The sequence below is a fragment of the Sciurus vulgaris genome, assembly GCF_902686455.1.
Source record: "Sciurus vulgaris genome assembly, chromosome: 7".
NCBI classification, from domain to species: domain Eukaryota; kingdom Metazoa; phylum Chordata; class Mammalia; order Rodentia; family Sciuridae; genus Sciurus; species Sciurus vulgaris.
Window position 1 is genome coordinate 22,662,177 of NC_136467.1, and position 12,245 is coordinate 22,674,421.

The 12,245-nt window shown below is 39.1% G+C and overlaps 1 protein-coding gene across 3 annotated transcripts in view; it reads right to left on the bottom strand.

Moving 5' to 3' along the window:
- The window catches only part of AIG1 (androgen induced 1), a 253,696-nt gene that overhangs the window by 148,007 nt on the left and 93,444 nt on the right, over nucleotides 1-12,245 (bottom strand). For all 3 annotated transcript variants that reach the window (XM_079146898.1, XM_079146896.1, XM_079146897.1), the window contains one exon: nucleotides 10,891-10,992. In XM_079146898.1, the coding sequence (XP_079003024.1) occupies nucleotides 10,891-10,992 (102 nt within the window). The remainder of the gene's footprint in view (nucleotides 1-10,890; nucleotides 10,993-12,245) is intronic.

The following is a 12,245-nucleotide window of genomic DNA, read 5'->3' on the forward strand; positions in this document are numbered from 1 at the left end:
CACACTCTTGCTTCTCGTCACCAACCATTTTTCTATACTTGGATGCAAATCCCATGAGGATGGAGGACACCATGATCTGAAGCTAGTAGAAGGGCATGGGACAATGATTCTGGACTCTCAGAAGTTTCTTTTCCCAATTTTCTAAGTATGACTAACCCAATGACCCCCTCAAGTACCCTGGATTTATAGAAACCAGCCAACTTGGTTACAAATCAACACCTACCTTTCACTGCTGGGTTCTCCATGTCACTTTCTACTTGTTTCCAGTTCCAGCCCTGTTTTAATCAGCTTTGCATCACTGGGACCAAAATACCAGGCAAGAGCAGTGCAGAGAAGGAAAAATTTACTTGGGGCTTACAGTTTCAGAGGTCCAGTCTACAGCTGGCCATAGCTCTGGGTCACGATGAGACAGGGCACAGCAGAGGAATGCAGCTTACTTCATGACAGCCAGGAGGCAGAGTCAGGGACAAAATATAAACCTCGAAGGCATGGCCCCAGTGACCCACCTCCTTCAGCCACATCCTACCTGCCCCACTAATCATCCAGTTAATACATTCATGCGAACTAATTCACTTAGGTCAGAACTCTTACAATCTAATCACTTCACCTGAACAACCTTGCATTGTCTCACACAAGAGCTTCTGGGGATACCTAATATCCAAACCATACCAAGTCCTTAGTCTGTTTTCTCATGAGATCCCTTGTCATATAACCTTCTTTCCACAGTTTCCTGATTCTGCATCAATGAATATGATAGCTGTTCCTGCTGCTCGCCCCACCCCTCTGTCATGACATGTGTCATCTTCACCCAAACACCTGTCTTGACCTTAGGAATCGACCATTCACTCCGAGCAAGGTTTCTGTGTGGTTAAAATTTACTGCTGTCAAAAGTCAACTATCTTCTTACCCACTTTACCAGCCTCAGCCTCTGAAGCAGTTTTAACTCAATAGCACACACGTAGGTTCCTCGATTTAAAACAAAGAGCGCATCACTATGAAATCCCAATATATCCACCCAATGATCCTCACAACCTTAATAATGTGGCTTTCCTACAGCTCATCCTGTATTCACACTGAGTTTAACAAGATGAAATTCACTAGGAATACATTTAAGGGTCTTACATTTGGGTCTAAAAGGCAAAAACTTTAAATCTTAGTTTAACCACACACCAGTCAGGCAAGGAAGATGTAGAAGTTTTATCATAGAGTATAATGAAACTGTCAAACATGTTAATGGAAGTTTGGACAACACTAATAAGCAAGGACAATGACTAAATTGCTTTGCTGTGTATTTGCTAAACCATAGGAAACTGTAAAAACAAACAAGACAAGCTAAGGCAAGGTCAGAAGAGGCTGGGCGTCATGGGGCAGGGTCTATGTACCATTCCTCCGTCGTCATTTCCTGAGTGTATATCAGAGGCTAGATCCTAATGAAAAGCTGGAAACAAATCGTTGCCCTTTATTGGCTCAGCGACCAATGGCGGAATCATAAGTAAACACATGGTAACCAAACAATGCGCTACGTGCAATCAGAGGTACATGAACAAACTGTTACGTGTGCGGCGAGAAGGAACCCACCCAACCTAGGAGACCAAGAACCACTTCACTTGTAGGTGGTTTCTGAGAAAGGAACCCCTACTGCAACTCCCATTCTTTGAGAAAGGTAAACCCAGGAAGCAACAAGGAAAAAGGACTGTGAGGAAGGAGGAGAGAGGCAAGAGGTGTGGAGAGAGCCCGTAGGCTCAGTCCAGCTGGGAGATGACCAGATGGGAGATGATGAAGACGATGGATGTGAGGAGGTGGGGGCAGATTGGGGAGCTACTTGAAGGTACGTTGAACAGGATTTGTCACTAACCGTGGGATTGTGGTAGAAAGAGAAGGTTCTGGATGCGTCTTGTCCTTATTGAGATGGCAACACAAAACAAGTGATAAGATTTAGAGGAAGGGTTAATGTCATGTGTTTTGTCTTAATGTTCATTTCAAGGTCCATGTGTCAAACGCAGTGTGATGTCCCCTAACTAGTGGCACCGAGAAGCAGATTTGGGAACAACCCATGTATATACTGCAGTGATTAAAGTCACAGGGGAGAGTAAGAGCCACTCTGAAGAGAATATGAGAGGGATATAGAGGACCAGTATTCAAATCCTACAGAAAGGATGAAGAGTAGGAAGATTTGGACAGGAGAGGAAAAAAAAAAAAAAAAAAAAAAAGCACTCAGCTCCCTATGAGAGCCCTTCCCACAGGTAAAGCCACCCCTTGGTCATGGTCTGCTGCTGGAGCCCCATCGCTGAGATACTGAATCACAGGCCGGAATGTAATTACCAGGATATTTTTCAGGTATTCCTGCATCACATCCTGTATGGACCAGATGAACTTGAGAACAACAAGTCTAAGATCCTGGGATTCCATGGCAGAAAATTCAGCTTCTTAAACTTCTTTCCACTTTACTTCTTTTGGCAACTACACTGATATGAGCTGAGGATGGAGCATCAATTAAAAGGGAATTGGAAAGGATACAGGTGTGGACCTCAGCCAAGGCATTGAGTCTGTGGCTCATGAATGATCCGTCTGTGGCAGTGAAGAAGGAAGCCAGGGCCTGTGACAGTACCCTCCCGCCACTTCCCCTCCCAGAAATATGAAGACCTAGAGGCACATGAATGGAAAACAGATGAACCAAGTTTACTTTGAAATATCTTTGGATTTAAGGATCAGGGTGGAAAGCATTTGCGTAAACCACACTTAGGGTTTTGCTGACCCTAACAGAACTCATAGACCTTTTGATGAACTAAATACCACTGCTGGGTCTGCTCATCTTTTAAACAAAGCAAGAAAAAAAGAGAGAGTGTAAGCTAAATAATAATATTAGCCTTGAATTCTACACATGCATGAAAAATCAGTTCCACAAAGAGATTTTTGATGGCATGAATTTGCCTTAAAAATTCATTGTCTATTTCACTAACACCCAGATATAATAAACCAACATGCAGAGGTGCTTTTCAATAAAGTTGATTCAGTCTATTATTTACCTGACTTGTAGCTCTTAGATGTTCCACGGATGTGTTCTTTGGAACATAAGTTCGGGCCGTCTCAGACAGCAGTAGCAATATAATATGTACAAAAAGACACCCTGGAGGAAGAGGAGCCCATGCATGCAGGATTTTGCTGCAGTGAAGCTGAGACTGCGTGAATAAAATACAAGTTAGAAAAGAAGTCAAGAGTTTGGGGTAGCCTTCTCTGTCAACTACAGTGAAGGGGAAGAGAGGAAGAGGAGGGGAAAAAAAAGACCAAGGAACAAGATGCACATACAATACTAATATTGATAAGATCAGTTCATCCACACAAAAATATTCACTGATCGTCCATTATGTGGAGGCAGTGCTGTAGAAGCACGAGGTAACTCAGTGAAAGGAACAAAGAGCCCCGGCCTTATGGATATGACAGTCTGCACTCTGCTCTCCCACCGAGCTACATCCCCAGCCTTTGGTATTTTTAATTTTAAGGCAGGGTCTTGCTAAGTTGCTGAGGTTAGTCTCAAACTTGTGATCCTCCTGCCTCAGACTCCAGAGGACCTGGGATTACAGGCCTGTGCCACTACAACCAGCTGATTCCAGGACATTGAAAAATGCCTTTGTCCTCTAGTCTCCCTCTTTCTCAGCTCTTTGTCCTGTATCCTCTTGTCTATGCCCGCTCTTCTTCTCACCCATGACATTGCCCCTTTCCCTTCCCTCTTCCCGCCCCCCGCCCCCATCCTTCCCTTTCCCCATCCTGGTCTCTCCCCATCTCCCCATTCTCCCTCTAGTTTTCTTTGTCTATTTCACAAAATTAATGACAATCTACTCAAACACTAGCTTAAAAATACATTAAACATGTTGGGTTAAAATAAATAAAATGACTTAAAATGTGTTGGGTTGATATAAATAAAAAACGAAATTAAAAACAACTAAAATTGAATAAATTTGTAACTGACTTAAATAGAATAATCAAAAAGTTTTATGTCAAAATTCAAATCTTCAAAATCTAATATAAGAGAACGGGACTTGTTTGAACGAACAATCACAACTGAAATTTCACAATGGAAGAAGCTGACATCCGTCAACTCTGACCTACCACAGCTCACACTCAGAACAGCAGGCAGCATTTCTGAAAGGATCTGCCTCGGGTTGTGCAGCTCCTCTCCTGGTTCCTGATCTTTGGGGTCTTACTTGTTTTCTTTTGGAATTTTAGAAAGGGGTTCCTAAGACATTTTTTTTTCCCTTTCTTTAGGTTTCTTTTATTTTGAAAACTGCCAGGTATCTCATGGTTACTTTAGAAAGGCCAGGTTTTTTTTTTTTTTTTTTTTTCCCTTATGAAATGTTTATGAGGTTTTCTTTCAACCAACAGCTTATTTCATGAAATATCCAATATTAGAGTGACCCAGACTCCATGGGTCATAAAGTTCACAATCTGTATATTCCAGAGCTGGAAACTGTCCACAGAGTCATGCCATCTACCAAAAACATGACTTCAGAGTTGAGCGCCTGCGAAATCAGAGATCATCCAAGTAGCATTTCATGTCTTCTCTTAGGGGAAAGACAGATGTATAAAATCTTGCGTAATTACCAAATGTCAAAATAATATTGAACAGAATAAACAGTTGCCTAAATTAAGGTTCTCTTGAGAATTGGTTACATATAACAAGAACAACTGACAAATCAAGAAGGAAGAGAGGTGGGGCTTAATATTTTTTCTCCCCATAAATTACATGGGGAATGAACGACTCCTGCTGTGATTACAAGGATATGAAGATCTCATCTGCTTTAAGATCTGTGATAATAATAATAATATCTTAACCTTCTGCTGTGCTTTGCATTCTCAGAGGACTTTATAAACATTAATTAGGTCTTCAATAAGCAGAAACATTCATTGTTGGTTTTCCTGATTTAGCATCACTGAAAGTCCACGCTCTTTCTAGAGTTTAGATGTTTATTTATTGCTTTTAATGTATATTTACGCCACTAACAAGGCCTTAAAATTATAATCAGCAGAAGAGAAAGGTTCAGGGCTCTATTTCTACAACCAAGAAACAGGCCAGAATAACAATAGTACTTCTCTGCAGAATGAAAACAGCCCTTTGGGGACTACTCTGCTGGCTTGCAGAATTGTTTTCCTACTTATCTTTCTACATCTCAAACACACCCTTTCCATCCTTTAAAAGTGATCATGTTTTATGTTTTTCTCATCCTGGGCCCCCACAATGCCTAGCAGGGTACTGTGCATATTGTAGGTTTTCAATAAATGTTTGCTAGATTGGATTAAATTAAAGCTCAGCTTCCACGTATTGTATGCCTTGCAAAACTCTGTCTCCCACAACTGTTCACTGCCATTCTCAATATTGTTCAGAGCCTATTTGTTTGCTGATATCACCTCTTTTTTCCTTTTGTGTGACCATCAGTGCTTAAAGGATATGAAAGCAATTGTGACAGTCTTCTAAATATCAAAAGCAAATGCACAAACATCCTTTTAATTGTCAACACTTAGTGAATGCCTAATGGGAGTCATGTGCTATGTGGCTGGGAACACAAAGATAAATGGAGCTTCAAGGATAGAAAAATTTTGGGTTTTTAGATATTGAACTGGTTACAATTAAATGTAATATGTTTATATGTTTGGATTTTTAAGTGTAATAAATTAAAATTCTGTTTTTTTTTTTTGGGGGGGGGGCTATTTTATTGGAGCCTGCAAATAACTACTAGTTACACAACAAGGTCGTATATTTCCGTAACTCTATCCATTTTCTCTTCTCTTCTACAGATACGTTCTAGGATTGGTTGTTGAAGGAAAAAAGTAGACAATAGAATGGAAGCCAAATGACACCTTCTTTGGTTATAATTGCTCTAACTTCTGGCAGTGCTAGTGTAAATTAAGTCCTGTTCTGTGTATCTCAGATACAATGAGTTTTCTTGGATTTGTCTGCCTGTTTTGGGTAGTTGTGTGCTATGAACTGGAGACTGAGCTGATGATGTTCTCTGAGATGGTGCCATGATTCTATACTCTGTCTCAGTTCTGTGGTTCTCACACTAGATTCCGAGAAGTTATGTTTAGCATCTTTAAACAGGGGATGTGATTCTGCATGTAAATAGCATACAGTCTCTCTTGGTTTTCTTTTCTTTATAAAGATCTACACAGACAATGGCAATGCATTGCAAATTTTGAAAAACTGAAACTTTAGTGATGCCTCAATATCCCCCACAAATAGGCTATGACTACCTATCACCCATATGATATGGCTGGTCCCTGCCATGAGTACCCTCTTTGTCCTCCCTCTGATTGAGAGACATTCAAACATTCAAACTCCCTCCGTCCTGTCCCCTTTAAAAGCTTTAGCCTGCTTAATTGAACTTGCTCCTTGGAAGTTCCTCCCACATGGACCCTGCCTGGCCTGACTTGCCATACCTCCTGTCTCTAGAACCTGTGAGCATAAGTCCTTTGATTCCATATGACTCTCCCAGAGGGATTTCCACAGCTGTGTTGGAGTGTTGCTTAAAGATTCCAAAAAGGGAACTTAATCCTCCATTTACAACACAGGCAGGCAAGCCTAGAGAACCATAACTATTTACAGAAATATTGAGAAGTTACAAATTAAGCAAACAAAACACACATTATCCTTCTACATTGTCAGATGTTTTTCACAAAAAAACTAGAAAAAATTATGATTGAATCAGTAGCAAAATGATGACATATTTATAAATTGAAAATATAAATATTAAAATATTTAATAAAATGTGAATACAAATATAAAATTTTTCTCTTGCCTTATTTTATCAAAATCACCAAATATGATTTTATAATGGAAATTATTACAAAATTTGAGCTCAGACAGTAATAATCTAAATGATCCATCAAAAAAATAATCATTATCAAACTGTCAACAATTTGAATGCTTAAATCAAAATATATGCATTAAATTAAAAGTGAAACCTTTCAACTGAATTATTTTCATATATTTAAAAATATTTTCAAATTAAATATTCAAAATCATATTTTAGAATTAAAAGCACACACAGATTATAATTAATAATTACTAAAACTTTAAAATTGAAACAAAGCTGAAAATACTTAAAATCTGATGACACACTTTTTATAAGAATAAAGTGAATCATGATCCCAAGTTTAATGTTCATGTTTTAATTGCTAATTTTGTAAAGAATCAGCATCATGCTCTATGCAAGTTGTATCTATAGTAACATACATACAAAATTGCAGTAATGTAAATTAATATTACAAAATATTCCTCGGTCTCCATGAACAACTTCTTTTTGTCAATAATTCTGGAACCATGAATTGGAACATGAAGAAAAGCAAAGACATAGCCATTCATCTCTGCTAGGAAACAAAATTCATTGTGAAAGAATCTACTGAGCTCATATTCCCTCAGAGGATTTGACATGTTAATTAATTTATCTTTTCTCTTTCCTAAATATTTGTGTCACTCAATTCCTCCTTATGTTTCTAAGTAGTGTTCATCTCCATGAGCAAGAACTTTAACCCATTAATGGTTCAAGAGAAAATTGAGACTGTCAAGTTCAAGTTCCAAAGGTTACATACATGCTTAATAGGTCATTTGTTTGAAACATCAAAAAATTAAGAACAAGAATCTACAACTTTGTGATTCATTCTCCAGCTTGAAGGTAATTCGTGCAGTGTAAGTATATAAACAGGGGCCAAATGTCCAGGATTGTACTTCTACTACACAAGACCTAACTGGTTGTTCTCAGCTAAGACTCTAATGTCAGAATTATTTCACACTTGGTAAGCAGCTTCAGATATCTCCCTTTACTAGTTCATTCATTTAGGATATGCAATAACTCAACATGGATCAAAGAGCTAGAAATTAAACCAGAAACCCTGCACATACTATAAGAAAATGTTGGCCCACACACCAACATATTGGCTCAGGAACTGACTACATTAAAAAGATGCCTAAAGTGCAAGAAGTAAAATCAAGAATCAATAAATGGGATGGCATCAAACCTGGAAGTTTGTTCACAGCAAAGGAAACAAACAAGGAATGAAGAAAGCTTACAGAATGGGAGAAAAATTTTACCACCCGCACCTCAGATAGGGTGTTAATTTCCAGGATATATAAAGAACTCAAAAAAACTTAACACCATGAAAACAAATAACCCAATTAATAAATGGGCAAAGGAACTGAACAGATATTTCTCAGAAGAATAAATACAAATGGTCAGTAAATATATGAAAAAAAAAGTTCAACATCTCCAGCAATTAGAGAAATGCAAATTAAAACTACCCTGAGATTCCATCTCACTCCAGTCAGAATGGCAATTATCAAGAATACAAGTAACAATAAATGTCGGCAAGGATGTGGGGGAAAAGGTACACTTAAGCATTGCTGGTGGGACTGCAAACTGGGGCAACCACTTTGGAAAGCAGTATGTAGATTCCCCAAAAAACTAGGAAGAGAACCACCATTTGACCCAGCTATCCCACTCCTCTATATGTATCCAAAGAATTTTAAATCAGCATACTACAGTGACATAGCCTCATCAATGTTTATAGCAGCTCAATTTATAATAGGTAAGCTATGGAACCAAACTTGATGCCCTTCAACAGATGAATGGATAAAGTAAATGTGGTGCATATACACACAATGGAATATTAGCCATAAAGAAGAATGACTTTATGATATTTGCTAGTAAATGGACCGATCTGAAGACTATCACACTAAGTGAAATAAGCCAGTCTCAAAAAGCCAAAGGTTGAATCTTTTTGCTAAGTGAAAGGTTACCCACAATAAAGGGCAAGAGGAGAAGAATAGATATTCAGTAGATTAGACAAAGGGAAATGAAGGAAAGTGAGAGGGTGTAGGAAAAAGAAAGAGAGTGGAATTAATCTGAAATAATTTTCCTATATACATATTTAAATACACCATAGTGTATCTCATCATCATAAATACCCACAAAAGTGGGGTCATAATTAGAATAAGATATATTCCATGCTTATATAATTATATCAAAATGAATTCTCCTGTCATGTATAACTAAAAAGAACAAGAAAAAGTACCTCTTTCACCACGTGCAACTTTTTTTCCCCCAGTAATTCTGTAACCATGAATTGGAACATGAAGAAAAGTCAAGAAATTGTCAAGTGGTGTATCAGATAGCTGAACTATGCTGCTTTGAAGACAAACTTCAAAATACCCTGAAAATGTTTCTCCTGGATTTTTTTGAGGTACAGTTGTAAAAGCCATATAAAGTAATAATTTCTAAGAATTAATTAATTTTTTGCTTGTTGAGATGAAATATAAACTAGTAGAAAGAGCACATTCCAGGTCAGATAGGCCTTGGTTCAGATTCCATTTCTACCACCCTAAAATTATTGATTCCGGGCAAATTATAAAACTTCTTTGAGCCTCGCTGTCTTCATTTGTAAATGAGATAATAATTCCTTGTCACAGTGTCAGTTTGAACATTCAATGGTGCAACCACCATAGAATGTGGGTACATAGAAGAACCTCCAAAGATTGCAGCCATTGGTACTGATGAGGAAAGAATTGTGGAAACTGGCTATACCTAACCCATTTGCCAATCTAGTATGCATGTATTGATCCCACCATATGCCAGGCAACTGGGCACAGTGCTCCAAATTCAAAGGCTATTGTTTTGCACTAGGAGCCTAACATGTTTATGGGGACAGAGATGTGCATAAGAGAGACAGGGAAGGGGTGCGCGAGCAAACTTTGTGAGGAAGTTAGGGGAGACTTCTTCAGGAAGATTGTAACTATGGCAGTAGGATGAGCCAGAGTCTACCAGAGAAGAACAAGAGAGGCACCTGGTACAGACTGCAAAGTCATGGGGTGACAGAAAGGCTTTTTACCTGAGAAGAGTGAAACGTCGGAAAGGGGCAGAGTGACAGTATTGGGCCCCTTAGGCAGTTAATTTGAACCCGTAAGAGCAGCTTGTAGATTTGAAATCAGCTCAGAGGTGCCAAGGTAATCTGTCAACAGTGTGGCTCCAACAGAACTCAAAGGAAATTCCGGTTCACTGACACATGCCAATTTTGATGGGTTGGCCTAAGACAGGCTGGGTCCAGCGCCCTCGGTAGAGTAGTGTTTGTCAGTACACACCACTTTTCTTAAAAAGTACTGAAATTTGGGGCAGAAGGGAAATGGTTATTTTGGACCTAGGACTCATGATTTCTAGCTCTTCACTCCCCTATAATTTCTGTGATGGGTTGCCCTTTTCAAGAGGAACACCCTGGGACCTACTCTAAAAATTGCCGTAACTAAAACACATGTTTCTTAGCTAATAACCAAACAGGGCTCCATTCCGGAAGCTGAAAAGGAAAAAAATTTCTCTGCAGAAAATACATCCTCACATTTTGTAAAGTGGTGTGCAAACACTTCCAAGTAATAGGCTTGAAACGAGTGGAGGGAACACCACAGGTAGAGCATCAGATAGAACGAGACCACATGGCAAGAAATGGCCGGGGCAAGCAGGCCAGGAAGGGCAGGACTTGAAGAAGCAAACAAGCTCGACCCAGGACACCTCCAAGGGCAATAGCAGCCTTGCTGCTCCTCTGGGGAAAACTGTCCAAGCACGACAGTTGCTTCCAGCACAACCCCCCTGTTGTGAGGTGGAGCTGGAGCAGAGGACTGACAGCCGTGTAGGTGGAAATCGATCTACTGCATCCTTGAGATAATGGCGCAATTCCATGACAGGCCGTTTTTATGTTTGCATGTGGCATTCTTCTCTAACTGAGAATCTCTCGTTATTATCTTCTGAGGTTTGATGGCTATTTAGGTCGATGCCATGGAACCTCTAAGATCAAAGACAGTCCTCAAATAGCTTTTATTTGGTAAAAGGAAGCCGTTTGTTTTAATCCACTCACCATTCCATGATTCAGCCACCCTGGGATAAAGTTATCAAGCAACTTCGGGTATATCATCTCTCTGTCACAGGCATAGATGATCCAGAACACCGCTACGACAAACTGGAAAAAGGAAAAGAAATCTTTTATTTTGAGTTCATTAGCTATCTGCAACATGCAATTTGTTGATTATCTATTGTTAAAAGAACCCAGCAGATTTGAAACCGAGAATCAGCCAGCTCATGGCTGTAGAGATGGTTCAGTTAGTGTGAGAGTTGGGGTGCCTCCTCTCTCTCAGGTCTCCCAACTCTCAGGCAGAGGAAGAGGGAGAGGAAAGAGGCCTGTTGTCAGGAATGGCACCATTTCGGGGCTAACCGAGCTGGTAAGATTGCTCTCGAGAGGGTTTAAGAGTTCACTGGTGGTTTTTCAGACCCCGTTCCCCACTTTACAGAGTAAGCACACATTCAAGAAGCTGTAGCCCTCAACCCTTCCTTTTCCTTGAACCCATCATGTGTTTTAAATTAATCTTCGCCTTCTCAAGTTTCCATTCCACCACGAACAGCACTGAAACCGCTGCTTATAAAATGTCCCAAAGTCACAGTTCCAGCAAATGTATTAATTTATACAACCTCAGCAAGGGCTTTAGCTGCACTGAGAAGCAGGGTATGTGGAGGGTAAAGGAAGATTCCTGGTTCTCTTGGAATAACTAAGAAGTTCATCTGGGTTCCAGAAGTTTGTTTTGGCCCATTAGCAACATAATCATAGAAAGAGAGTAGAATACTAGATTTTTTTTTAACTATTCTTTGAACTAATGGTGAGTAAAGAAGTTCAGATAAAGAAACAAGTGGACCATGGTCTTAACCTTCAGCAGAAGGTTTTAAAGAAAAAGTACATGCTTTTGTAAATGTCAAGAAATAGAGCATGGGAAAGATGGTGGAATGAGATTGTCATCATTAACCTAGGTACCTGTATGAGCACGTGAATGATGTGACCACATCATATACAACCAGAGAAATGAAAAGTCGTGCTCCATTCGTGTACAATGAATCAAAATGCATTCTGCTGTCATGTATAACTAACTAGAACAAATTAAAAATTTTTTTTTTAAAATAGAGCATAGAAAAGAGATACAGTCTAGAGGCATCACAGTGTCTATAAAATGTTCTCAAAATAAAAGAAAATGCTGCAGAATAAAAATATGCAGCATGAATATTAAACAAAAAGTTTTTACTTCATCTTTGAGTCACTCATGCTCCCACATTTTATTAATACAAATAATAATATTATAATATCATTTTTAATAAAATACTTGGTTACACCTGCAAGACTAATAATCACAAGGGTCCCAAAGTTCTCTCACTATGAGAGTTATGACA